This window comes from Seriola lalandi, unplaced genomic scaffold, assembly GCF_002814215.2.
Source record: "Seriola lalandi dorsalis isolate HSWRI2012SDOR001 ecotype SW California unplaced genomic scaffold, Sedor1 jcf7180002054441, whole genome shotgun sequence".
In the NCBI taxonomy this organism is placed as follows: domain Eukaryota; kingdom Metazoa; phylum Chordata; class Actinopteri; order Carangiformes; family Carangidae; genus Seriola; species Seriola lalandi.
Genome location: NW_019524994.1, coordinates 584,516 through 608,090, shown reverse-complemented (window position 1 = coordinate 608,090; position 23,575 = coordinate 584,516). Strand labels below are relative to the sequence as shown.

The 23,575-nt window shown below is 41.0% G+C and overlaps 2 protein-coding genes across 8 annotated transcripts in view; both read right to left on the bottom strand.

Annotated features, from left to right (window-relative positions):
• Nucleotides 1-209: 209 nt before the first annotated feature.
• On the bottom strand, nt 210-20,890 carry zzz3 (zinc finger, ZZ-type containing 3). Of its 6 annotated transcripts, none has more exons than XM_023410878.2 (12): nt 20,806-20,890; nt 12,837-14,589; nt 9,698-9,836; nt 8,661-8,808; nt 8,391-8,503; nt 7,629-7,700; nt 7,009-7,110; nt 6,517-6,612; nt 5,548-5,697; nt 4,026-4,160; nt 2,761-2,861; nt 210-1,968 (listed from the first exon to the last, which is right to left on the bottom strand). In XM_023410878.2, exons 2-12 carry the CDS (start codon nt 14,522-14,524, stop codon nt 1,824-1,826), a joined length of 2,889 nt encoding a protein of 962 aa, XP_023266646.1. In that variant the 5' UTR covers nt 14,525-14,589; nt 20,806-20,890; the 3' UTR covers nt 210-1,823. The 6 variants fall into 6 exon arrangements, with proteins under 6 accessions (XP_023266646.1, XP_023266647.1, XP_087031416.1 ...); XM_023410879.2 differs by lacking the exon at nt 20,806-20,890 and adding an exon at nt 20,491-20,563; XM_087175290.1 differs by lacking the exon at nt 20,806-20,890 and adding an exon at nt 20,321-20,462.
• A 234-nt stretch (nt 20,891-21,124) lies between these two features.
• The window catches only part of usp33 (ubiquitin specific peptidase 33), a 22,669-nt gene continuing 20,218 nt past the window's right edge, over nt 21,125-23,575 (bottom strand). For both annotated transcript variants that reach the window (XM_023410908.2, XM_023410909.2), the window contains exons 22-24: nt 23,351-23,453; nt 22,579-22,647; nt 21,125-22,333 (exon numbers count right to left, since the gene is read on the bottom strand). In XM_023410908.2, coding sequence (XP_023266676.1) covers nt 22,176-22,333; nt 22,579-22,647; nt 23,351-23,453 — 330 coding nt within the window. In that variant the 3' untranslated portion in view covers nt 21,125-22,175. The remainder of the gene's footprint in view (nt 22,334-22,578; nt 22,648-23,350; nt 23,454-23,575) is intronic.

Genomic DNA, 23,575 nt, shown 5'->3' with positions numbered 1-23,575 from the left:
AAGATGTTCAGTTTACAATAATAAGATGCAGAGAAAAGCAGCAAACGCTCACATTTCAGGGGCTGGAACAAGCAAATTATTACTCAGCTATACACTAGGTTGACTGATATTTGCAGCTTTGTACTGCTAAACCATATGTCAAACTTGAAGTGACTTTGAGGAATAATAATAATAATAATAATACTTCAGGAACCACATATGTAGAAACACTATTTTCACATACTTTTATTTCCACGATTCTCCTCTAGCATTTTTTTTTTTTTTTTTTACATTTTTTTTTTTTTTTGTTTTTTTTTTTGTTTTTTTTACATAAGAACAGACTGTTATACACAGATATTGAAGCAGGGCAAAGGAGGTAAGGGAAGGAGACGAAAACCATACAAAATGGTGTCTACTCAAGCACAACAAAATCTATGTGTATAAAATTGTGTGGGTTGTTCCACAGTGGAGGCACCAACCACTACCTCAATTCCTTTTTTTTTTTTTTAAATAGATTAATAAAAATACAATCTTTTAAATGGACCTTTTTAAAGTGGACTGCAAAATTAAAGAAGGTCTAGAGGCATGATGACTGGATCAATAATGTAGGATAATGTGGGTCGATGGTGCCACACAGAAAGGGAGTTGTGGCCAGGTTTAGAGGTGGAATTCCCCAAAAACAAAAAAATATTTCTTTTTAAAAATGGCACACAGCAACTAGCACTGGCTACTTTTCACCATATACTTGTACACTCAACATGATCAACAACGGCACACATTGGGGGAGGAGAAGAGAAAAGAAAAGAAAAACAAAAACAGTCTTCTGTATTTTTCCCCATACGTTCCCATTCGCCTGCCTTCAAAAACATTTGCTCTCCATGCTTGTAGTGCTTCCTTGCTAGACATGTTTTAGTGAAGAGAGCAAAGGGAAAGGAAATAGAGATGAAAGTGTGCATCTGTGTGTGTCTGTGTCTGTGTCTGTGTGTGTGTGTTTGTTTGAAAGGTGAGGGGGGTAGAGAGCAGCGTTGTGTGACAGTGGTAGTGACGGCTCCATGTTGAAACATGGCGCACAATCCGTTGAACACGTACAGGTCTGTCTGCAGAACGTCATGTGGATCAGCAGAACTTCCTACAGTCTGCAGCCATAAACACACCGACCTCGACCTCGGTGTCCGTCTAACATCTCTCACAGCAGCCCCCCCGACTCCCGCTGGGGAAGCTGCGACTCATAAATACTCAATCTACTGATACCTAGCTAGAACATTTTCCACTCTTGCATAACACGGAGACCACATACACACATACAAACCACCTGTGTGTATCTCAGTTGATGACTTCACAGTCCACTATGACACACTCGTCGACCACACATCTCCATTCACCAGACTTATCGTCAATTCTCCAGTTTCGAAGCAGCACAGGGAGGTAACTGGAGGGCGATGACGGGAAGAGGGAAACATGAACCGCCCTCCTGGAGTCACAGAGCTCGGGAATGTCGGTGTGCCTTCGTTTTTTTTTTTGTTTTTTTTTTTGTTTTTAAAAATAGTGTATCGTTTCAAATCACAGATCCGTTGATTAACCTGGCTGAGGTGGAGCGGGGCCCCCTTGTTCTGAGGAACCAACATGGCCGCCCTCTGCTCGAGTCAGGGAGGCCAGTTTACCAACAGCCCCCCACCAGCAGCACTGTGGTCTGCTCTGAGGCCCCTGGCTGTCTGCCTGCCTGCTGGCCTTCCTGCCTGGCGGCGGGTTAAGCGGTTATCTTGGACTTGGAGGATGGAGCCATGCACAGAGTGGCCTGTGGGATATGTGGAGAGAGCCTGGAGCTAGGGGCGTCTGGTACCCTGTCATCTGTTGGCTGGGAAGTAGTTAGGGTCCAGGTAGTTGTAGCCTGTGCTTTGCGGCAGGCAGTAGTCCCTGTCCAGAAAGGTTTCTGGCTGGTACACTGGTTCCAAGTGGTGGTTAGGCTTGTGGGTCTCTGTCTTGAACAAACTGGAACATGAGAGGGGAAAAGAGGAAAAACATTAGTCATGTAAGAACCAACGTCTTGGCGGTCTAACGATCTCATGTTGAAGGCAAAATTAAGCGAAACGTAAGAAAATCGCCTAAACAATTTTATTTCAACTGTCACTTCGGGTTCTAACTCAAAATCAATACCTTCTGACCATGACATGTTTTACTATCTATACGCCTTTAAAAAAGATATGATTATTACATTTTCTGCATTTTTAACACATTAGATTGTAAGAAATAAAGCTACAAATTATTTTCTGGTAACGTTTTATTTCATGGGTCCCGCATTTTTCAGCTAATTTCCTGGAAACATTCCTCTGAATTTTTGAAAAAAAAAGATTATGTATGTGTCTGTAAATTCCTAGGATATTTTGTTAACACAGTCTTAAACAAAATGCTATATAAGCAGAACAAACTTAAGATATAAAGGCCCTTAATATAAGTAAACAAGACAATTCACAATATTGATATGTATCATAATATTTAAGTTTCTGGAAAATTTAATTAAAAATGGATAAAATAACCAGACAGGCTTGTTTGACTAATCCAGTTTGATGCAAATCTCATAAAGATGCATTACTGCCATAAAGCAGTCATGCCCTTTCATTTATAACATTGCCTATAATGGCCTGACACATCCCCGATCTTAAAGGGATAGCCAACAGTGTATAAACTCTATGGAGATCGAAAATTTGATGGTAGACAAATTAATGTCATCATCATTTTGGCCCACGCTCTCCATGAGTTCATGACAGAGGTGGATGGTCTCACCAGTCGGAGCAGTTGGAGCAGAAATCAACCGAGTTGTCTTGCGGACAGTCCTGACAGTGCCACCGCACTCCCTGGATTGGCTCCATGCCACAGACATCACACTGAAAACAAGCACACACACAAACACACACACACATCTTCAGAACACAATAAGGAACAATAAGCCAAAGCTCAGAAAAATATGTTTGAATCAAAGAAGACTGCTACAGTGAAGCACATATAAAGTGTAATTTACAGATAAGGCAGAGGTCCCTGTGAACTCAGTTAAGAAGCAATACCCTACTGCAGGCAAGTAAGGCAGGCAGATATAAAGGTATTTATGAAGAGCAGTGTATGTGTTCTTTGTGACCTTGGTGTTGATTAATTTCTTTTTGTTTGGTTTGCTTTTGTCCCATGTACAGCAACTGGAGGAATCATTTATTTTAAAAATATAAAAATAAAAAGAACCATTGATTTGTTTCTGTTGTCTGAAGGTAATATGTGAGTATATGATTTTTCTTTTGGTAAGAATTGCAGGAAATGCCTGGCAACTAAGAAAGAAAACACCGTATCCATCACAAAAGAACATTTTTGTCATGGTAGCTGAAATATTCAGTTTTTAAATCATTTTGAATCTGTGGATCTGTATTTTGTGGTAATAAGACCATGTGGCCTGGGCAGGACACCAAGTCAAGTCAGATTTATTTTTTAGCCCAAACCAAAACAGCTTTACAATCTCTACAGCATATGAACCCCTCTACCCTCACATCCTCAATTCAAATAAGGGAACACTATAGCAACAGTAGAAATACAGATACGGAGAAAGTTAAAAAATTAAATACTATTCTGTTCGGTAATGTTGCTATTGCTAACGTCAAACAAGCAATGACTTCTGTCCTATGTTGCCAATTTCAAACTGGAAAATGTCATAATTGAGTCAAATATGTATTTTCACTGATTCAGTGGCTTAATTCAGCCTTCTGTATTTTCATTGGGGGGACAATAGTCTATCAACATGACACTCTCAAACCATTTCTAATATGAATTCTGTCCTCTTCAAATATATTTGTATTGTTTTTTGTACAGTGTGAATATGATACATGCTCATAGAGAACTGGTGTATACTATGCAAATGTGCCCACAATCTCTGTCCTTGTTGACCAGCTTACAATCCCTCTCACTCAAGGTTGTGATTTCACCTCCCCTCATACACTGAGGACATTTGTATATGCAGAAGCCTGGCTTTAATTTTGTCTTCATGATGTACAGAAATATGCAGTCTTCACCTTGTAGCCTACGTGCCGCACCCCGACCTTATCCTCCTGGATCTCCTGGAGCTTCTGTTTTTTCAGTCGCTTCAGCTCCAAAAGCTCTTTGTATTCTGGCAAATTTCTCAACTCCACAGGTACACTCTCCTCGTCCTGGGAGTCCAGGAAAGCAAGCAAACACACACATACATAAACATGCAAAGAGAAAGAGAAAGAGAGAGAGAGAGAGAGAGAGAGAGGAGACAGAGGACGTGAGTGATGGGCATCAGGACATGCACACAAACAAAACATCTCTACATGACTCCAGCGACCCAATCTGATAATGATATTCTCTAGATCTTTTATAACCCACAAACAATTTTGCTGACAATATTGATCGGTCTAATTTTAGTACGCAACATATCCATGAACATCAGTATTGGTTTTCTTCGGTCTGAGCTGCATTGTTGTGGTGTCTGTCGTGAGCAGAGGTCGTCTTTCGGCTCAAAGTACACAAGTGAAAACATCAATGTCCTTCACAAAGACACTGAATGTCTGATATCTCACCCTCTTATAGAGAGGGGAAAAACCCCTTGAGACATGAAAATAGGGGCAATGTGCAACATTTTATTGTCAACAAAACTCCCAGGTCTTGACCGGGAATGGCTTTGTGAAAGACCTGCAAAGCTGCCGATGCACTTGCCCTGAGAAGACTTTCAGTGCAACCTGCAAACACAGCCAAAGTAAAGGACAACCTGGTGAAGTGAGAAATTATTGTGGCCCATGCTGGCAACATCTTTGTGACTTTACATCATATCGGCGGTGTCAGAGGTTTTGTTAACGCGCCGGTGGAGCCGGCAGCCTGTGTTCTCAGCAGGACACAGCAACCTGGTTTTACTTAAAGGTTACTGCCATCAAAGGGGGAGAAAGAAAATGTCAGCGCTTGGATAACGGCGAGCGTCAGGAGTCGCGGAGTTCAAATGGAAAAAGAGGCGAGGCTGGCCAGGCCCCCTGCTCTGATTGAGCAGTTTTCAACAGCACACACTGGGGGGGGGGGGGGGGGGGGGGTGTTTAGTAGAAACGAGCATGATTAAGGGCCAAATGCATCATTTCATCCAAAGGTGTTAAAGTGGAGTTAGGAGGCGGAGGGACAGTCTATCATATGATACAGATGTAAGAGACAAGGCAGGGAGCATTTTGCCCTCTCTGAAATGGATTTAAATGAACTGGTCAGGTATAAAACAAGCTCCCAAAGGAAAATAACATGTAGCTTTTACCAGTCTTTATCATACAGGCCACTTCTTACATAAGGAGGAGAGGGTACGACTGTGGATGGTGACAGAGAAGAGGACATGTGAGCTTGTGATTAGCTTAATTAAGCAGCAAAGTACCACAGTCTGGTCGGTGATCGGTGGCACGAACGAGGTGAATGAGCTCAGTTACAAGATTGTGTGTGTGTGTGTGTGTGTGTGTGTGTGCAAACACAAGTATACTTAAATATAAAGACAAAAGCTTTGTGGCCTTCAGTAATTGATGTTCTCAGATGTGACAGAGGACTGACCGAGTCATCAGCAGAGGGGTCCTGCACGCTGCTGTAATACGCTGAGCGCTCATCATCTTCATCCATGTAGACCGGAGGCTCATAGGAGGTCAAGAAGGTGGACGGCCGGTACAGGTGCTTGTTAAGGTGGTGCTGCCTCTTACTGGATGCCTGGAGAACAAATGGGTTACAGAAGGAAATCATTTTAAACGTCCCCTTAAACATGTACTGGGCAATATAGGTCAAATCAGTATCGTGATATTAAAAAGTATGCTTTTCCAATATCAATATACATCAGGATGCACCACATATGATGATCAGTACAATGAACTGTGTTCTGCTGTTAAATATTATAGTTCACAAAATTCTTCATGTCAAACAAAACTTGCTAAAATAACTGTTGAAATGCACATTACAATTTGCTTAGTGTCATTTATTTTGTAAAATGATAAAACAGGATGACAACGCTCCCATCCATAGGGCATGAGGGCTCACTGAATGGTTTGATGAGTGTGAAAATGATGTGAATCGTATGCCATGGCCTTCACGGTTGAACAACTATGGGAGATTTTAGACCGGCGTGTTAAAACTCTCCACCGCCACCATTAAAACACTGCAGTAGACTTCAGAGACTTGGAGAATCAATACCGAGGAGCACTGCAGCTGTTCTGGTGGCACATGGTGGCCCGACACATTACTGAGACACTTAATGTTGATTTTTCCGTTAATTTGTCACCAATCTGTACAAGGCTTGGCCGATATCATTAGCTGTTTTTTTTTTTTTTTTAATCTTATCACGGCTTTTCTCATATATCCAAAATAAATCAAGCTCTACTCAAAACCACACTCAAAACATCACAACACCATTTAACAGATGTGTCAATACTGAATTAATTGCCCAGTCCTTACTTCAAGACACCTTACATTCATTAAGACAACAATTTGTTTTAATATTGTCAAGGGTTTTGTATTTAATGAGTTAAGAATTACCTTTTTAGTGTACATGCACAGGTTGGGTGTTCTTCCAGGCACAGGGATACCAGCTTTTGTCAGTTTGATGAAGTACTTTTGAACCCTACTGGCAACCTGGAAAGTTTTAATAGGAAAATTTCTACGTTAATTATTTCCAACTGAGGAACAGTCGCTTGAAGCAACTGAGGTCACACACACGCACGCACACGCGCGCACACACACGCGCACACACACACACACACACACACACACACACACATCATTCAGGTACTTGCAGGGGCTGCAGTTATCATATAAGTCCATGTATACTCAATTTAACATTCTGTTGCCATAGCAAAGACACACTTTTCAAACAATCAGCCAAGTCAGTTCTTTCAAGTGTAGGTCATCATGAAGTTTGTTGCTTCTTTAAAGTGAATTCTTTCCAAAAATCTGACCAGAAAATAAGTAACTAACTAAACCAAATGGGTAATGGGTAAAGTGCACGCATTTTTTCTCTCGCTTCATCACCTGTTTTGCTGTTCGATTGCCCAGCTCATCAGCAATCTTCTGCCATCTCCTGGACTCGACTTCCTCAGGAGGGAACTTAACAAGAAGCTGCTCCAGTTTTTTCTGGAAAATACACAAATAACCAGGTGAAAACTGTGCAAGGACAAACTTCCTTATTGTGCAAATGATAATACTAAGCAACAAGACATAAGTATTCAGATAGACACTAGTCAAAAGAAAGCCCATGAATGAGGCAAGTAGAACAAATTAATAAATGTCTGCTTATAAAAAAAAAAAGAATTTAAAGCCCTGATTTCACAAAATGATGATAGTTGGACAAACTAGAGTTCTGTAAATTTTAGATTTCCTTTTTTATAACATCAATGTGGTGTTCATGAAAAAAAAAATTTTATCTACAAAGAGCCTGAAAATGTTGCTATACCAGTCTCACCAAGCAATCCCCACACACACTTGGTTGTTCTCTCTCTATTTATTTCATGTGTTCTTTATAGTTTGTTTGGTGTTTCTGTGTTACGTGTAGGTTGTTTAATGGCAATGAAACCAAACACTAAACTACTCCCCTGATAAATTATGTCAGTCTTAAAAAATATAGTGCAACATCTTAAACGCTTGCATCCTACCTGTTCCTCCACAGTCCACAGCTGGTTAAATGTGTCAGGCTTGTTTGGATGACAAATCCTCCCCCTGATCATCTGTCAAGTAAACAAGTGACAGGCATGTTAAAGGACTGACTCCATGGAAAGGAAAAAAAAAAAAGGGGGGGGCAAAATGCTATTTGAAGAGCTCTGTGCATATGAACTGCCTGGCACACTGAATCTGTCAGTTTGACAGAGAAAGCCCGGCTGTCAGATGTGACTCGAGACATGTCATTGGGAAAACGCAGAAAAACAGCAACTCTTTTGAGTGACAAACAAAATCCTGTTAGAATTCAGACAGTGTAGTCCGGGGAAATGCAAATGTGCTCGTACAATATAAACAGGGAGCGAGACAGAAATAATCAAGGAGTTGTTTGCTCCGTGCTAAATGCTTGGCGTTTCTAATCCGAACAATCAATTAAAAGTGAAACCTTACTGCCTATACAGTGTGGAGAGAGACACACACACACACACACACACACACACACACACATAATAGAGGCCAAGAATAAGACATAATAATCAGAGGTGTGGGAGAGGCAGTCCCCTCATGTTTCCATAGATACCATCTTTTGTGCTCACATGTGCTGTATGCTTACGAGGAAGAATAAGGGAGATGAGGTTGAGATGGCACTTTGAAACGGTAATGGTAATGTAATGATACACTGGCAGACGATCACCACTGTGATGACAGCAGCAGCATGTGTGTGTCATACAGGTTATTTTAGTAAGGAGGCAGAGCCATACCTGCGCTTGCCTTCCGTTCTCTGGAGCATCACTAGTGGGCAGAGAGGAGTACATGGTGGAGGATTCGCCCTCTTTCTTGGGTTCTACTGGACTTTTTGGTCGAAGAGGCAAACCTAAATGGAGGGAATGAGCAGAATTATTATCTTTAAAAGCTGTGAGATGACAAAATTGTTTATCTGGTATTTGATGTATTGTACACCCTACAAGATAAAGACAAATAACCAATCTATATTAAATAAAATTCACTGTCATTTCTAAGTTTATACGTGCCTTTGTCGAAGATCAGCTTTAGCCGCCTGGTTTTGCGCTTCTTGTCGCAGAACTCTCTCTCAAAGTCACCAAGGCCTGAGGTGTACTGTTCCCACGCAATGTCAGGGAGCTGGACAACCCGCTGCGGACACGGCAAGCCCAAATTCACCTGAAGATCACAAGAATCAGGGCGTCACAATTCCAATAACAAATTAACAAATAACTTCTGTAACACTCACTGCAGCAATGTTAGATATTTGACAACACATGAGAAACCAAAAGATGTTACAAAACAAACTTTCATATATTAGGATATTTCTACTTTTGTTGGGTATGCTCAAATGTTGATATCTTTGTAAACTTGTAACTTGAGTCCAGTTATTGCTCAACATAAGTTAGCACACAATTTTCCCAATTGCTTCTTCAGCAGGGGCTTTAAAGTGATCCCAATATCTAGGTTCAAGAGAAGGGATGGCCATTCGTGTGCTGTGGAGGGCTTCTGTCTTCATATTTAGATGAAACAAAAGGTTTCACCACTTTTTAAGCAAATACTTGCTTTAACTTGTTCAGCAGGTGTTCTGACTGTATTTAGTGGCCACATTTACTTGACTGCATTAGTTCATTTACTGATTTGTTTTGAAATCATATTGTGCAAGCTGTCAGGTAGTAAATCCCAAGTAGAAAATGTGGAAAGTGTGCACATTCAGCCCGGTTGAATGAATGAGACTCATACAGTGGAAAAGGAATGGCAGTCTGCACCCTGCATTTTACAAGCTACCAAATCTATTTATTCCAGCAACGTTTCAACAAGCCAGGTATTCCTGAGGCAAAAACCAAAATCAAGATCTTACATGTCTCAGAGAGGGGTTGATGCAGAGTAAGTGACAACTTATTAAAATACCAGCATGCACAGTGTATTTAACATTTTTTATGCAACTCATTCCGAAGGCGTTTGTTGTAAATCAAAACATAACACTTTTCTCCCCGGCACTTCTAAGCTTTATGCATTTTATTATATCAAGGACACAGGTCTGTTTTTTTTTGGTTTTTTTTTTTACCCGTTTCTGCAGCTGTTCAACAAAGCTAATGGGATCGGCTAGTGCCTCTCTCTGTTGACGTGCCAATGTCTCCAGGTCCAGGATGGCCTGCGTGCGCTGGGCCTCGAGAACTCCGATGGTCTGCAGCAGCCTCTGATAACTGACATGAAAGGAAGTGAGTTTAGACAAGAGTGGAATGAATTGACTGCTTACATTATTTAACCTGACACTTGCAATGCTGCAGTGCATCAAACTTTTAGAACCCAGACTATGCATAATTCAACCATGGTGCTCACAACCTAAATAGTTACACAAGACAGGAAGGGCTCTCCAATCTTTTCCCCCTATTTTGCCTATAAAGTGTTTACAGGTGTTTGAGTAGTACAAATCTTGGCAATGGCTATAAAATATGCATCTTCTCAAATGAACCTTTTTGGCAAATACCTAACAACTTTAGTCAGTTGCTTTTCTAGTGTCATCAAGAACTGCAGCTGGTAAATAATAAACATTTACTTGGTAGGAGAAAACACAGTGCAACCACTACAACACCGCTCTCATCTCTAACTATGCTCATCACTCAGATTTCACAGCAAATATCAAAATCTTTGCATGACTACCACTTGGGTTTTGCAGTGCTTGAGGAGTCTTCAGTGCTGTAGAGGTCTGACCTTTCCACTCACACCCTCTGGGGCAACAGGAGAACTGCAAACTGAGCTGTCAATGACTAAGTGTGGTACTGACTCAGAGGCCTTACAGTGTGAGCAGAGCTGGAGGAATCGACAGTAGTGTGACAGCATTCTACATGGCTATAACCTAATGCAGGTGCTCAGTGGAGCAGAGTGGATCAATCCTTCCTAACAGGACATGAATGAAAATCAATGCACAGGACACAATTTATTCAATAGCTGCCGGTGGTTTGAAAATCCTCCACTTAAAATTTCATTTAGACCGGTCAACTGTCTTTAACCTCATATCCCTTGATTCGTTACAGACACCAGCCTTTTACACTATGTGAGGCACAGTTGACCTTGTACAGCATCAGTTTGTACTGTGCTACAATGCAAGATGTAAATCTGGCTGTGCAACAGTGGCACTAAAAAATATTGCTGTACCTTTCCTGTACTACAGAGTGATTCTGATTAAAATGTAAGATCTCTGCAAGAGAAAGCAGCAAGCATGCTGACTTCTTCAGATGAACAGACGATCTGTGCATTAATCCGTTTTAGTGGAATGAGGAGAACTTGGCTCTGCCTCTCAACACTCTGGACTCCCTCCAGGTGTCCAGGGACAAGCCTGGTGTTCCATTGCCACCTACTGGGCCCAAGGACCACTCACAAACACTGGTGCCAAATGAAAGGCTGTGACCAGGACAATAGTTTTCCTTTGTTAATGCCTGATAATTTAGGCTCTGAGATTATTTTTTTTATATTTACACAATATAATCCATAAAATTGTGAGGTGCAAATACAAGATTTTCTCTATACAGATCATCAATCATGTCAGTGTCAATTCTCCACACTCAGCAACCTTAAAATGCCTAGTCATGCCTCCCCAAAAATGACTCCTCACTGCATTGATCGGATCCTTCAGAAAGTCTCCTTACTCAGCGCAACGAAACCTTGCTAGGTGACAGAAACTTGATCGAATTACCTTGTAATTCGAGCGCAGTGAAATCTTATTCTAAAGCCACTATCCAAATTTGAAACATTCACCAATACTGGTGTCAAAGACAGAAGGACCTCAGCTGATGATGTCTCTAAGCCCCTAAAGCGCTCCGCCCATCCTCCTATGAAGATGCATCATGAATCAGCTGACCTGCCACAGTGCAGTTAGGAGAGCCTGACTGCGCACAGCATGAGACCTGTCCACTAACATAAACATAATCCTGCATGACATCTGACAACCAAACTAGGAACAAAGCCTGCACTGAGAAATCCATTTCCTCTAAAACAACTCTTGTTCCTGAGAAGAGAGCGAAGAGAAGCAATCAGAGCAGTAATTTTAACATCCATTCTCCTCAGGCTTTGGAAATCTGACAATTGGCAGGAAATTCACACAATCAGAGCACCAGATTGAAGGTGAAAATTAAATGCTGAAACATGTAGAACCTAAACAAAAGGACAGGAGCTATAGTTAGATGCTCAGCAATATTCCCATAATGACTGAGAAAAGGCTCTAAAAATAACTGGGATAATTAAACAAACATTCTGTCTATGTGTTGGTGGTGCAAAAACCCTGATACACTTATATCACAATGCAGTGTTTCCTTACATTTGTTTTCAGAGGAAAAGATGGTCTGCTGACCAAAAAGGCTAATAATGTTTTTTTCATTATATTTGCATTCAACTCCTACAATTATTATAAAATACAAACTGTTGAAACATAAAAATCCTCTGCATCATAGCCGAGACTGTCAACAGGCACAGGGTGCAAGAAGAGCTGCAACAATTAAGTCAATTGATCGATTTTTAACAATGGATTAAGCATTTCAGTCATTTCTAATGAAAAAATGTAAAATATTCCCTCGCTTGATAAAACAAGCAACCATGAATACATGAACTTGTGCTGCATTTTTCACTGTTTTATGACATTTTAACAGACTAAACAATTAATTGAGAAAATGAATGACAGATTAATAGACAAAGGAAATAACTGTTAGTCACAGCTCTAGCTGCAAGATATATCTGGGGGGTCATGAGATAATGAACACAAACAGCAAAGAAGAGAAATACTGTTCTGCTACATAAATTTTGATTTATTTTCCTGACTTTCCTCTAATTTTATCCATTTCTTATGAAATACAGGCAGGTGTAAACCTTGGCTCTTCAAACCTCTAACAGTTCTTCAAATGAAACTAAGAGGTTTAGAGGACTGCTCACAACTCATTCAAATATTCAGCCTGCAAAGAGGGGTCATAAGCCGGAATAAAAAGATTAAATAATAATAATTTAGAGAAAGAAAAATGTAGGTTTTCCGACATTCAGCACTTTCAGGATATCAAATGCTCTTAGCACGTAGAAATACACATTAACTAAAGTGCATCTCTGGTCCATTCAAAACCACAGACCAGAAGTAATGCAATGATCACAGAATATAGTGATCAAAATGTGTGAGAGCTAAATCAACAAAAGATGAGGGGAAATGAGGAGCCCCCACATACTCTTTATTGTGTTTAAGAGCCAGGTGGTCAGACTCAAAGTAATAAACGTCTGGCTCCTCCTCTTCCTCCTCCTCCTCAGCAGCCTGGGTCTGTGTAAGCTCCTTGTTGCTCTCTGCTTCTTTGCCATCCAAAGACCCACCAACCTCGCCACCTGGCCTGTCTCCAGGATCCAAGGACTCACTGGAGGGGCCTACAGAGTCTGAGGGAACAGGTTCCTCCACCATGGGACAGTCCTCCTCCAGCCCAACCACCACCTCCCCCTCTTCCCTCAAGGGACCATTGTCTCTAGGAGGAGAGCTGGGCTTGGAGGAGGTGGCTTTGCCACCAGTGGCAGCCCTCCTGGGTGAAGTCCGTAGGGTGTATCTGTGTTCATAGAGCTCTGTGAAAGAGGGGGGCGTGCTGGATATTGAGGGGTTGCACCCTGGCTCTGTGGGGGAGGGGGTGGTTGCTAGTGGGGGTGTAGTTTCTCCTGAGTTGCTGTTGTTGATTGGACTACTGTTCATGTTGGTTGTGGAGGAGGTGGAGGCAGCAGCTTCCTGCAATGGTGTTAGTGGCCGGCCATTGGCATCACTCTCGCTCTCTGTCACCTGCTCCTCGTGGGCCAGACACAAAGGCTCACCCACCACATCAACTTCCACCTCCTCTACCTCCTGCTCCTTGGCCACTATCAACTCAGGGACAGGATCCTCTGGAACAGCCTCAAGTGCTGGTGCAGATGAGGCTGGCAATTCCCCTGAGCCAGAGACCTCTTTCTGCCCAGGGACAGAGTTTTTACAAGGCACAGCAGGGTCAGGGGATGAGGGAGCCCCCGCCTGGCTACCATTGAGCAGCGATGGGCAGTTGTTGGCAGAGGTGGGATCTGTACTAGACTCTTCAGTGAGTGCGCTAGAGTCCTCTGCTTTATTCTCTCGGAGTCCATTAGAAGCTTTGTGAGCATTTGGGGGATGAGGTGCCCCATCACACTCCACATTGCCATCCTCCACTTTCGCTCCTGTCAGCTCACCTTCCTCTTTACTCAGCACAGGTGAGGAAGGAGCTGTATTAGCAGAGTTTTGACTGGGAAATTCTTCACAACTGTTGTCCTTGCTAGGCTCTGGGACAGAGGCTGGACTTTCAGGTTTCTGAGGCTCAGGGTGCTCTTCGTGTCCCTGAGACTCTCCGGAGCGGGAGCACCGCTTGGCCCTTTTGATTTGAGGAGAGGCATCCCGCGCCCCTTTCCCTCTATCACAGTTCTCAGGCTTCTCGGGAGTAATGTCTTTTTCTAAACAGGACACACCCCGCTTCCTGGAGCTGGTCCATTGCTCCACCTCAGCTGTGGAAGCATTTGAGTCAGTTTCCTTTCCCTGCAATGAGGCCTGTTGCTGGCCATCATGCTGAGTGTCCTGCTTAGCGTCCTGCTTTGTATCATGTTTAGCGTCCTGCTTTGACTCCTGCTTGCTCTCCTGTTTGGTGTCCTGCTTCGACTCCTGCTTGGCGTCCTGCTTCGACTCCTGCTTGGCGTCCTGCTTCGACTCCTGCTTGGCGTCCTGCTTCTTCTTGGGCGAGCGGGCCCTCGGTAATGGAGACACCGAAGTCTCCTCCGGCTGGGCGATGCTGCGGTTCCTGAGGGTTCGACCACAAAAGTTCTCATCCAATCCATTGAGCCCCACTGATGACCTTGTGACGCGCGAGGAACGGGACGCGGCCATACTACGGCGGATGCCTACAGTCTCCTCATCCTGGTGCTCTCTCCTCTGCAGCAGAATGTGGGCACCTGCAAAACACATACAAACAGATACAAACAGTTCAATAAGGTATTATAATGATTGAACCATGCAAACATTTACAGCTCAAGGGTTATGCTGTAGCATTAATATTGCGGTGGTTATAGGTTTGACTGGTTTCACTGGCCAGCCAAGCTAAAAATTAATACACAAGGTTTTTCAAACAAAAGCATTCCCCTAAAGGCCTTTGTTAAATACTGCTCAGGTCATTTCTCAGCTCACACCAGAGGGGTATTGATTTCTCCTGTCATTGTAGCTAAGCAACACCTTCTGGCCACAAGCAAAACTAGATGTCTTATCCCAGGTCTGTGCAAAGGAAATACATTTAAAAGGTGGGTGATCAAAACAGGAAACAGTAAGGTCAGATCTCCTATTTAGCCTAAATGACCAATCATGCAGGTTCTTTTGACACTTCACAAATGTCACAGCGTTGAAGCTCATCTGTATGTGTTTGCTTGCTTACTCAAGAGATAAAAGGTGACTACAGTGCACTGAGCATTTTAAGAGAAGAAAAGCCCCAAAGCAGGCAAACTGGTGAATTTCACAAAGGTGAACTACCTTAAAACCAAAAACATCAAATACACAAGTCATCATACATAATGTGCATATTTCAGTGAGAGTATATTTTCCCCCCCCCCCCCCGGCAGAGATCACTGCTTATTCCGTCAGACAAAGAATAAACACGTTTTACTGGTTGACTGATTTCTGACACAGAAGCTACACTGTAATTCTTACATCCAATTCAGCAGAGATAACACTGCAGGTTTGTCATCACACACTGTAGTCTGTTTATCTCTGTATAACAGGTGTGCCAGAGGACCAACAGGCTGCAATCCTTCCACAATTTATTAGAACATACAAAGATTGAAATGCTGCAACAACAAGAATGCTACACAAGACCTACAGGCTTAAAGTGTGGACAACCATAGAAGCTTAGGACATGATTAACTTACTCACACAATTGAAGGTACAACAAAGACTCCCAAAACACGCTCTGTGTGTCGCTGATGAGGTTCATTACTGTGCATTAGAAGAAAAATACCGAATTACACTGTGAACCGGAAAATCAGCACTATCCAATGCGAGCACACGCTAAGAAGTAGTGAGTCTTATTCTAAACTAAATAATCAATTTCACTGATAATAAACAGCCTTTATGCATCATGCATCACATGTCATCTACGTCAGACAGTCGGTGATAATTTCACCATATCATGCAGGCATCTTCATTCACATTAAGGTTGTATTGATGCAAATGTAACTTGAATAACATTGCTAGCTTACTCATCAACGCATACAAAAATACATTTAAAAAGTCATCTTATTCCGGTTTCTCTCAGTAATTTGAATCTGCAAAAAGGTCATGGAGTGAAGCAGATGTAAAGCAATGTGTTAATGTGAGAAATTATATTGTTTCTATATGTAAAAAAAACACCATAGCCGGCAGTCATGCAATACTAGGAACACAATTGCAAAGTAGTTTTCCTATTACAAATAACAAGAAACAGATTACATTACATGAAACTCATCAATATAAAGAACAATTAATACAAAATCAAACAATTAATTTTAGTGGGAAAATATACAACTATAAACCATGTTAATACCTTAATTTATTAATATATATTTAGGTATATACAGTAAATAGAAATTAAGTTATCCCTGTGTATATAAACATACGCATAATATACATATAATATACATACACATAATCAAAATAAAGGGACATTTTTAGATTAAATCAGTTGGATTTAAAAAATCCTTTCCTGGCTAGAATAAATGTATGTATAGCCTAATTCCTGAGAACATTCCCAATCAGGACAAACGCAGGAAACTTGCCACTGAAGTACCCTCTAGATCATGGCTCCAACTAATAAATCTAACCACAGAGGACAATAAAAATGTGATGCAGTAAAGGTCATACTAAAGTGACATTCAGGGGGAGATGATCTCAGTGTCCTTTTGCAAAAGATGAGACATAGTCATGAGACATTCATTGTTGAAAAGAGAAATTATTGCATCAATTAGCATTGGACATGGTGTTCATTTACATTAATTCCTAGTACATCAATCTGTAGGACGACCTCTGTCAAAACTAATTTAAAAGCTCCTTGTTGCCTGAGACAATCCATCCCTTCCCCTACACAGTGCCAAAACAGGAACATCAAAGCCAAAGGCTACCCTGGCTACAAATACATTTTGATAATATTCCTTCAGGGAGATAACATAATAGTCACCTGGAATAAGCATTACCACATGCACATATTACTCACACTCCAGTAAAGACTCCAGCTGAGAAAGCTAATGTGATTTGTCCATGCATAAAATAAGAGAGAGAAAGAAAAACACAATGGGGGGAGCAGGGGGCAGGTTATTCAGACTGAGCACTCACCCTTAGACTCACCACGACAAAACTAATTAAGCTGGCTCATGTGACCGGCTCTCAAAAACTAGAAAACTAATCACTACTTCAAAATGATCAGGGTTACAGTTGAGCAGAATAGCAATGTGAAAAATTAGCTCACATTTTCTTATGCCAATAATTAACAAGTTGTTAATTGGCATAGCTTCAACTAATAATTAATAAATGAAACTCTAATGTTGCATTCAGGTGCCTGGTGGAAGATTTGTGCCCGTGTAACAATACAAAGCAAGTTGTGATTACTTGGCAAACGTGACTATCCTATCTAAAAGTACATCCACATTAAGCTGCTTAAATTTGTAAATGCATCTTTTTCTCTCCGTTTCAGTCCTCCTTTTCAGACTGACACTGTTTTCCTCCCCAGAAAACGGAGCTTTTCCAAAACAGCATCGGAACGTGTAAATTTGAAAACACCTGCTTGGTGTTTCAGTTTGTAAAAGGTAAATGGAGCTTTTCCAAAACGATGACCTAAACCAGCCTGGTGAGGGTCGGGGGCTGCTTGCCAGTAAAGTTAGAACAACGTTTAGTCGCCTCTAATCATAACTGTGATTGTTAAATTTAAATGACAATATATCCAAAAACACAGCAGAGCTGTTGTCGTCAACCTGGATTTATCATGATTTTTTCAGATGATGCTCCAATTATAAATTAAGAATTTTATCACTGCAGATTTAGAATGACTGTTAACATGTAGTGTTTAAAGGCTTCAATTAAATCACTATTTCACTCTCATTCCATTGTCTAACAACAGAAACAAATGTACATGAGAACTACATTGTGAATTCAGCTGCAATAAAACACGTTATAGATGTCGACAGAAAGCTGGAGGACACAGAGGCAGAGGCTCAAACTAATGTAACACACACCTGACAGAAGTGTAATGACTGCAATGTTGTATAACAAAGAGTGCATAAAGTTTGACTGTGTGAGATAGCTTGCTTTTTTCCCCCAGTCAACACTGTTACAAAGTAGGTATGCAAGAATTTTTTTTATGGAGGGCTAATCATTAACAAAAACCTCCTTGGCTGTGGAGCATGTAGTGAATTAGCACCAAAAATACAGTACTGTGCAAAGGATTAAGGCATTTTAAATATACACTCTTATCCATCATGCAACCATGCCATCAGGGCGGCATCAGATTGTTCTTAATTCATTTTGCTGCAGGACCACAACTCCAAACATACAATCAGAATCGTAAAGAGCTATCTCCAGCAACGAGAATAACATAAGAGTCCTGTAACAGATGTTTTGGCCCCCACAGAGCCCTAATCTCAACATCATGAAGTCAGTCTGGGATTACATGAAGATACTGAAAACACTAAGACAACCTGAATGCACATAAGAACTGTTTTCTGAACAATCTACTTGCAAACTACTTTGAAAAACTGTGCACAAGCATACAGAAGAGAACTGGTTGCCATTTTAAAGGCAAAGGGTGACCGCAGCAAATACTAAGTATTTTTCTGTTTACTGCACTTTGTATGACCTTAATTGATAAAAATAAATAATAAAAACTATTCATTGATTTTTTTCTGGAAGCATACTCATATTACCTACAGTGCTTACATTTTTTGCACAGTACTGTATATCACACCACTGGTTGCCCTCAGTATACACACTAGGAAATTTAGATTAGATATAGTTTAAGCCAGTGGTTCCCAGTCTTGAAAAGATAAATCTGTTATGTGAAAAATCTAATGCTTTCATCTGGCCTCTAAAAGTGCTTCAAATGAAAAAATCTTACACAGATAAATGACTCCTTGGTTGAACTGCATGTAACTCATGTCAACACTAAGGTCAAAGCATCTGATCAGGGGTTGCAACTAGACACTGCTATGTTTAATGGGGTCACAAGCCAAGAAGGGTTTGGAACCACTGCTTTAGACCACTGACCATCATTTCATTGGGGCTCTCTCTCTAATATTGGTGGGTAAGTGACAGTGAACAGTCCTAAGTTACTGAGCCAAAAAAATGTTTTAGTGGGTAACTAGTCATAAACTGTATACTATATCTAAACATATAATTTAGTGTCACATATGCCACGTTTTAGTGTGTCAGATATAAACATTAAATTGTGATCACTACTAATGAATAAAACAAAGAAGATCATACCATTGCTTATTCAATGAACTTCTCAGCACACTCCTGGTAAACCTAGTAAGTGCTTAGTTTCATTTTGCAGTAGTAGTGTTTGAGCAAGTTCATTACAGTCTTACCACAATATACTGCCATGTATGGTCACTGATCCTAACAAGGTTGGAATAGAACAACTTCTGCCAACAGGCTGCAGTTTAACCTTGGATTTTAAAAGTGTCAAAGCCGAATATGTTAGTCAACACAGGTACCTATACAGAACACGTGTGATTTACCTTTCAATCAAACCACTTCCTGTTCTTCTCTAAAGCGCGTTATGAAGTTATGATAAACACGTGCTGATTGCATTACTATAATCATGACAGACCAGGGCTTACAAATTGCTTATTTGCCTTCATATACCAAACACTGGTTTCATTGAGATTTTAAAGCAGTAAACTCCTCAGCTTTACATAAGTAAACACTCTCCTTACAAGCAAAGTGTGAAGGCTAGTGTTGGCAAACCAGCTAAGCTAACTGAGTTTCAGAGTGAGAAATTTGTCTTATGATAAACAAACAAGCTTTGAGCCGTTTTACCGTCGTGCTGGTCTGTTCGTCTCTGTTACTGACCTGTAGTTCAACACTTCCATAGGGCCTACTGGCAACAAAAAATCCACGAAGTGGTGTTGGTATACATACCGACGAGAATCGCCCAAGCCCCCACATCCCAGCTAATCAGCTGCCGCGAGCTCAGCACCGACAAAGTTGGAGGCACGAGGATGCTGTTAAACTACCGAGACTAGACAACGGTGCCGCCGCACATGCCGCCGGTTAAGTTAACACTAGTTTGCGTCAGGTGAACTCTAAAGTTTACCGTTAAAAACTCCGGAACCACGTTTAGGCAAAACAACACAGGTGGTTCATGGAGCTGACGAGCAGGGTAAACGTTAGCATGGACCAACTTCCAAGCAAACGTTACTTGACCTAGCTTGCTGTTTAGCGAGCTAACCTCAGCAAACTAATTTACCGTTAGCTCTCAGGGCTAAATATAAAACATTAACGCTTAAGACACCAAACTGCAGACTGTTGCACTCGTGAAATTCACATTATCTTACACACTGTCCACGACACCAAACTAACAAGTACACTACAATCTAACCCCGCCACTTTCATTTTTTAATGCTTTTTTCTTGTTAACGACTAGTTAGCCAACTTGGCTAACGTTACCTCGGCTAGTTTTCCAGTTAACCGCACCGCGCAGAGAAGAAATCGTGGCGATTTCAGATGCAGCCTCTCTACCAACGTTACCACCATCGGGTACATGCTAGCTAGCTCGACTACTGACCCAGACGTTAAGTCCATCAACAACACAATAAAGGGAGGGAATCGCTACTAACATTGTGATTCGCCGAGGTTTACATTTCAACTGCTGCGTACAGACAGGAGTAGCATGGATAGCAGCCAAGTACTATAACGGCAGTTGGTAACCAGTTAGCAGCTACGGCTAGCCGCAGCAGGTTAATATTAGCTAGCCAAGCTAGCTGATTGTTCCGCGCATAACTTTGCCGATATATTTGTGTACTGCCAACAATGCAGGTCGTAGACATTTTTTGGTGGGATACCAAATTCAGTTTTTTTCATTTGCTGTGCTACAAGTACCAAATTGGAGGTACACTTCTAAATCGCTTTTGAAGCCCAAGAATTACACATACCTCACTTCCGTAAATTTGCTGCACGTTCGGCCGCAGCCATGTTTTCAGTCCAGTCAACTAGTCGGGGTGTGTGAGCCGATTCAGCCGCGCTTGTCAAACTGCAACACTCTACATTTTTGCCCATGCCAGAAGTGCAGTCGGTCACATAATCTCGGGGTAACCTAGCTTAATTAACGACTGTTTACTGACACTTTTAATGACGGACAATACATATTATAATTTACTTTTCTTCTCTAATTTACCCCTTGTTTCGCACCCAACAAACACTCTTTTGCAGAAATCAGCAAAGGGTGACAATTAACGTAACCACACTGTTCAATATGTTTTCATCAAGTTTTAATAGTGTCAGCCAGCAAAATTCAGGGTAGATCTTACTCAAGTGACATCCATATGCAAAACCTTACAGTACAGCATTCTGTTTACCGCCTATCAGCCAACACATTAAGCAACACCATGCCCATACACAAAAATAATGCCTTTAATTAATTAGATTGCTGATGATGATGCTGATTACATACTGCAATATGCTTTCTATAGCAGTACAATTTAGTGAAGATTGATCCAGATCATGAGTTGCGTGCACATTTTATGAGCAGCTTTGCATTTACATGCAGTTACATGTGATGTTAAATTGGGATTGAGTGTTAAAGCATGCATTCTTAACAGACTCTGCCTGCCACTTATTTTCTACAAAAAAATCTATTAACATCATATTAAATCACTCCCTTCTATGATAAATAACCAAGTGCTGAATTTTGACCAACATACCGTCACTATCAGTACTGGTACATTCAAATACAAACCAGACATTTGCGTGAGCATGCCAATTTGTACGTATAAAGAACAGTGCAAAACACAAAATTCATTCCTGAGACTAGTCAGTAATTAGTCCCTTCATAACCTTATGATTTTCATCACTTTAAGTGTCACATTTTGCTCTCCTTACCATTCATTGGACAATATTATAACAGGAAAAATGTGTGATATATCTACAGCAAGATGTATTGCAATTCATCGATATCAGCAACACAAGACACATGGACAAACAATATGTGCTCATTTGGTCATGAAAAAAAGAAATATGGCATTCAGTGGAATTTTTAGCTGCACATACTTTAAATGCTTGGTTCTGAAAACAACCTGACACATGAATACTACAGTGCTAATAGAAATCGAAGAGCTCTTTATACAGATTTGTACAAAATGACAAACCTTTTTAGACATGTTAATTCCCTCAGCTGTCAAAGGCTGTCATGTAGCGGTAAAGATGAGGTCCTTTGCTTGAATGCTTTTGAAATAAAAGTCAAGTGCAAAATAAAAAGGCTTTTCGTTTCTTAAATGTTTCCCATTCTTTACTGTAGAGTGCTTGCTTAAAGAGAGCGTGTCTCCATCTCGATCTTCTCCTCTGATTGTGATGATTCAGCTTCCTGGTGGCTGATGTTCGGCCGCACCGTCACCAGTGGACCACCACCGTAGATAGAGTGGAGGAAGTTCCACGTCTCTTCAGAGATCTGTCCCGAGTCAGCTCCTGCAGGGTCAGTGCAAGCACACACATTGCATATCACAAATATCTAATCAAAGAACTACTTCAATCTAAAGAAACTCTGCAATACTTGCTCTGATAAAAAGGACTTTGTTCTTTACAGGATCATCATTGGTTTACTTATTTCATGCTTCTTACAATTCCTGAATAAATATTCAAAACTATACCTTTCTACAGAATAAAAGCACAGAAATAATAAAACAATATAACATCAATAAAAATAATAGTACCTTGTTTGAGTGTTAAATGGCCGTTCTTGTTTACTGTAATCTTGGAATTATCGATGGGACCTGGTGGATCTTTAAGATGAAGAAAGACAATTAGTTGTCATAATTATATACAGCAGTAACATGCATGTCTATTTTTCTGAGATATTCTCAGTCCTAATTGTTTCAAAGAGCAATGACGTTAAAATGTCAAATGTTTGTGTCACACTATGAAAAGCAATTTCTGCACCGCAGTTGCTACAGAGAGAAAACAAATATTAGAGGAGCAGAAGTCAGAGGAAAACAGACGTTTGCAGACGTGCCAGATGTAAGCTGTTATAAATAGATGTGACAATACAAAGCAAGGGAAGATAAAAAAAAAATGAGAACACGTGGAATAAAAATGAAATATAGTTCGACGCTTCATTTCGCTGTAGAAGGAGGGAAACTTGACTCGGGGGACTAAAGCAAACTCTTTGAAGATAAATCAAGACAAGAAATGGGACTTCACAGTTTCTTTTGAACACGAGCAGCTTTTGGTAACAAGAGGATGTCCTATATAAAAGAGTTTATTGTTTGGCATATTCTCCTGTCCATAAAAATGTAAAGACGGGACATTTGTTTAATAAGATAAATTTACATCAGACAAAATTCACACCAGTTTTTGCATGATAAATCATAACCAATCACCAGATATCAAACATTAGGCACAACTGTCAAGTGGGATACATTTAGCTTTTTAATAAGACATTTAAACCAGACTGGGGGTGGAAAGGCAAGACTTCTGTCCAATTACCATTGTCTTTTCCTTTGACAAAGCCCTCCCACTCACGAAACCACTGCATGCTGATGCAGTATATGACCACTGGAGACTCCTCCTCCTGGAACGCCTTGTTCAGCTACAGAGAGGGAGCAGAGGGAGGAGAGGGGGAGAGGAAATGGGGGAGGAGTGAGCATAGAGACAAGAGGGAGGAGAAAGGACGCAAACAGATGGGGAGGAGAAACGGGAGGGCGGGTTGGG

What these genes read in the sequence shown, in the direction of transcription:
- zzz3 (XM_087175287.1), bottom strand. Translation starts at nt 15,617, where the DNA reads ATGAACCTCATCAGCGACACACAGAGCGTGTTTTGGGAGTCTTTGTTG. An exon ending in TGTGCATGTACACTAAAAAG is followed by an intron (nt 5,698 to 6,516) that starts GTAATTCTTAAC and finishes TTTGTTCTCCAG; the next exon opens with GCATCCAGTAAGAGGCAGCA. An exon ending in TGCGGCACGTAGGCTACAAG is followed by an intron (nt 2,862 to 4,025) that starts GTGAAGACTGCA and finishes GCTTGTTTTCAG; the next exon opens with TGTGATGTCTGTGGCATGGA.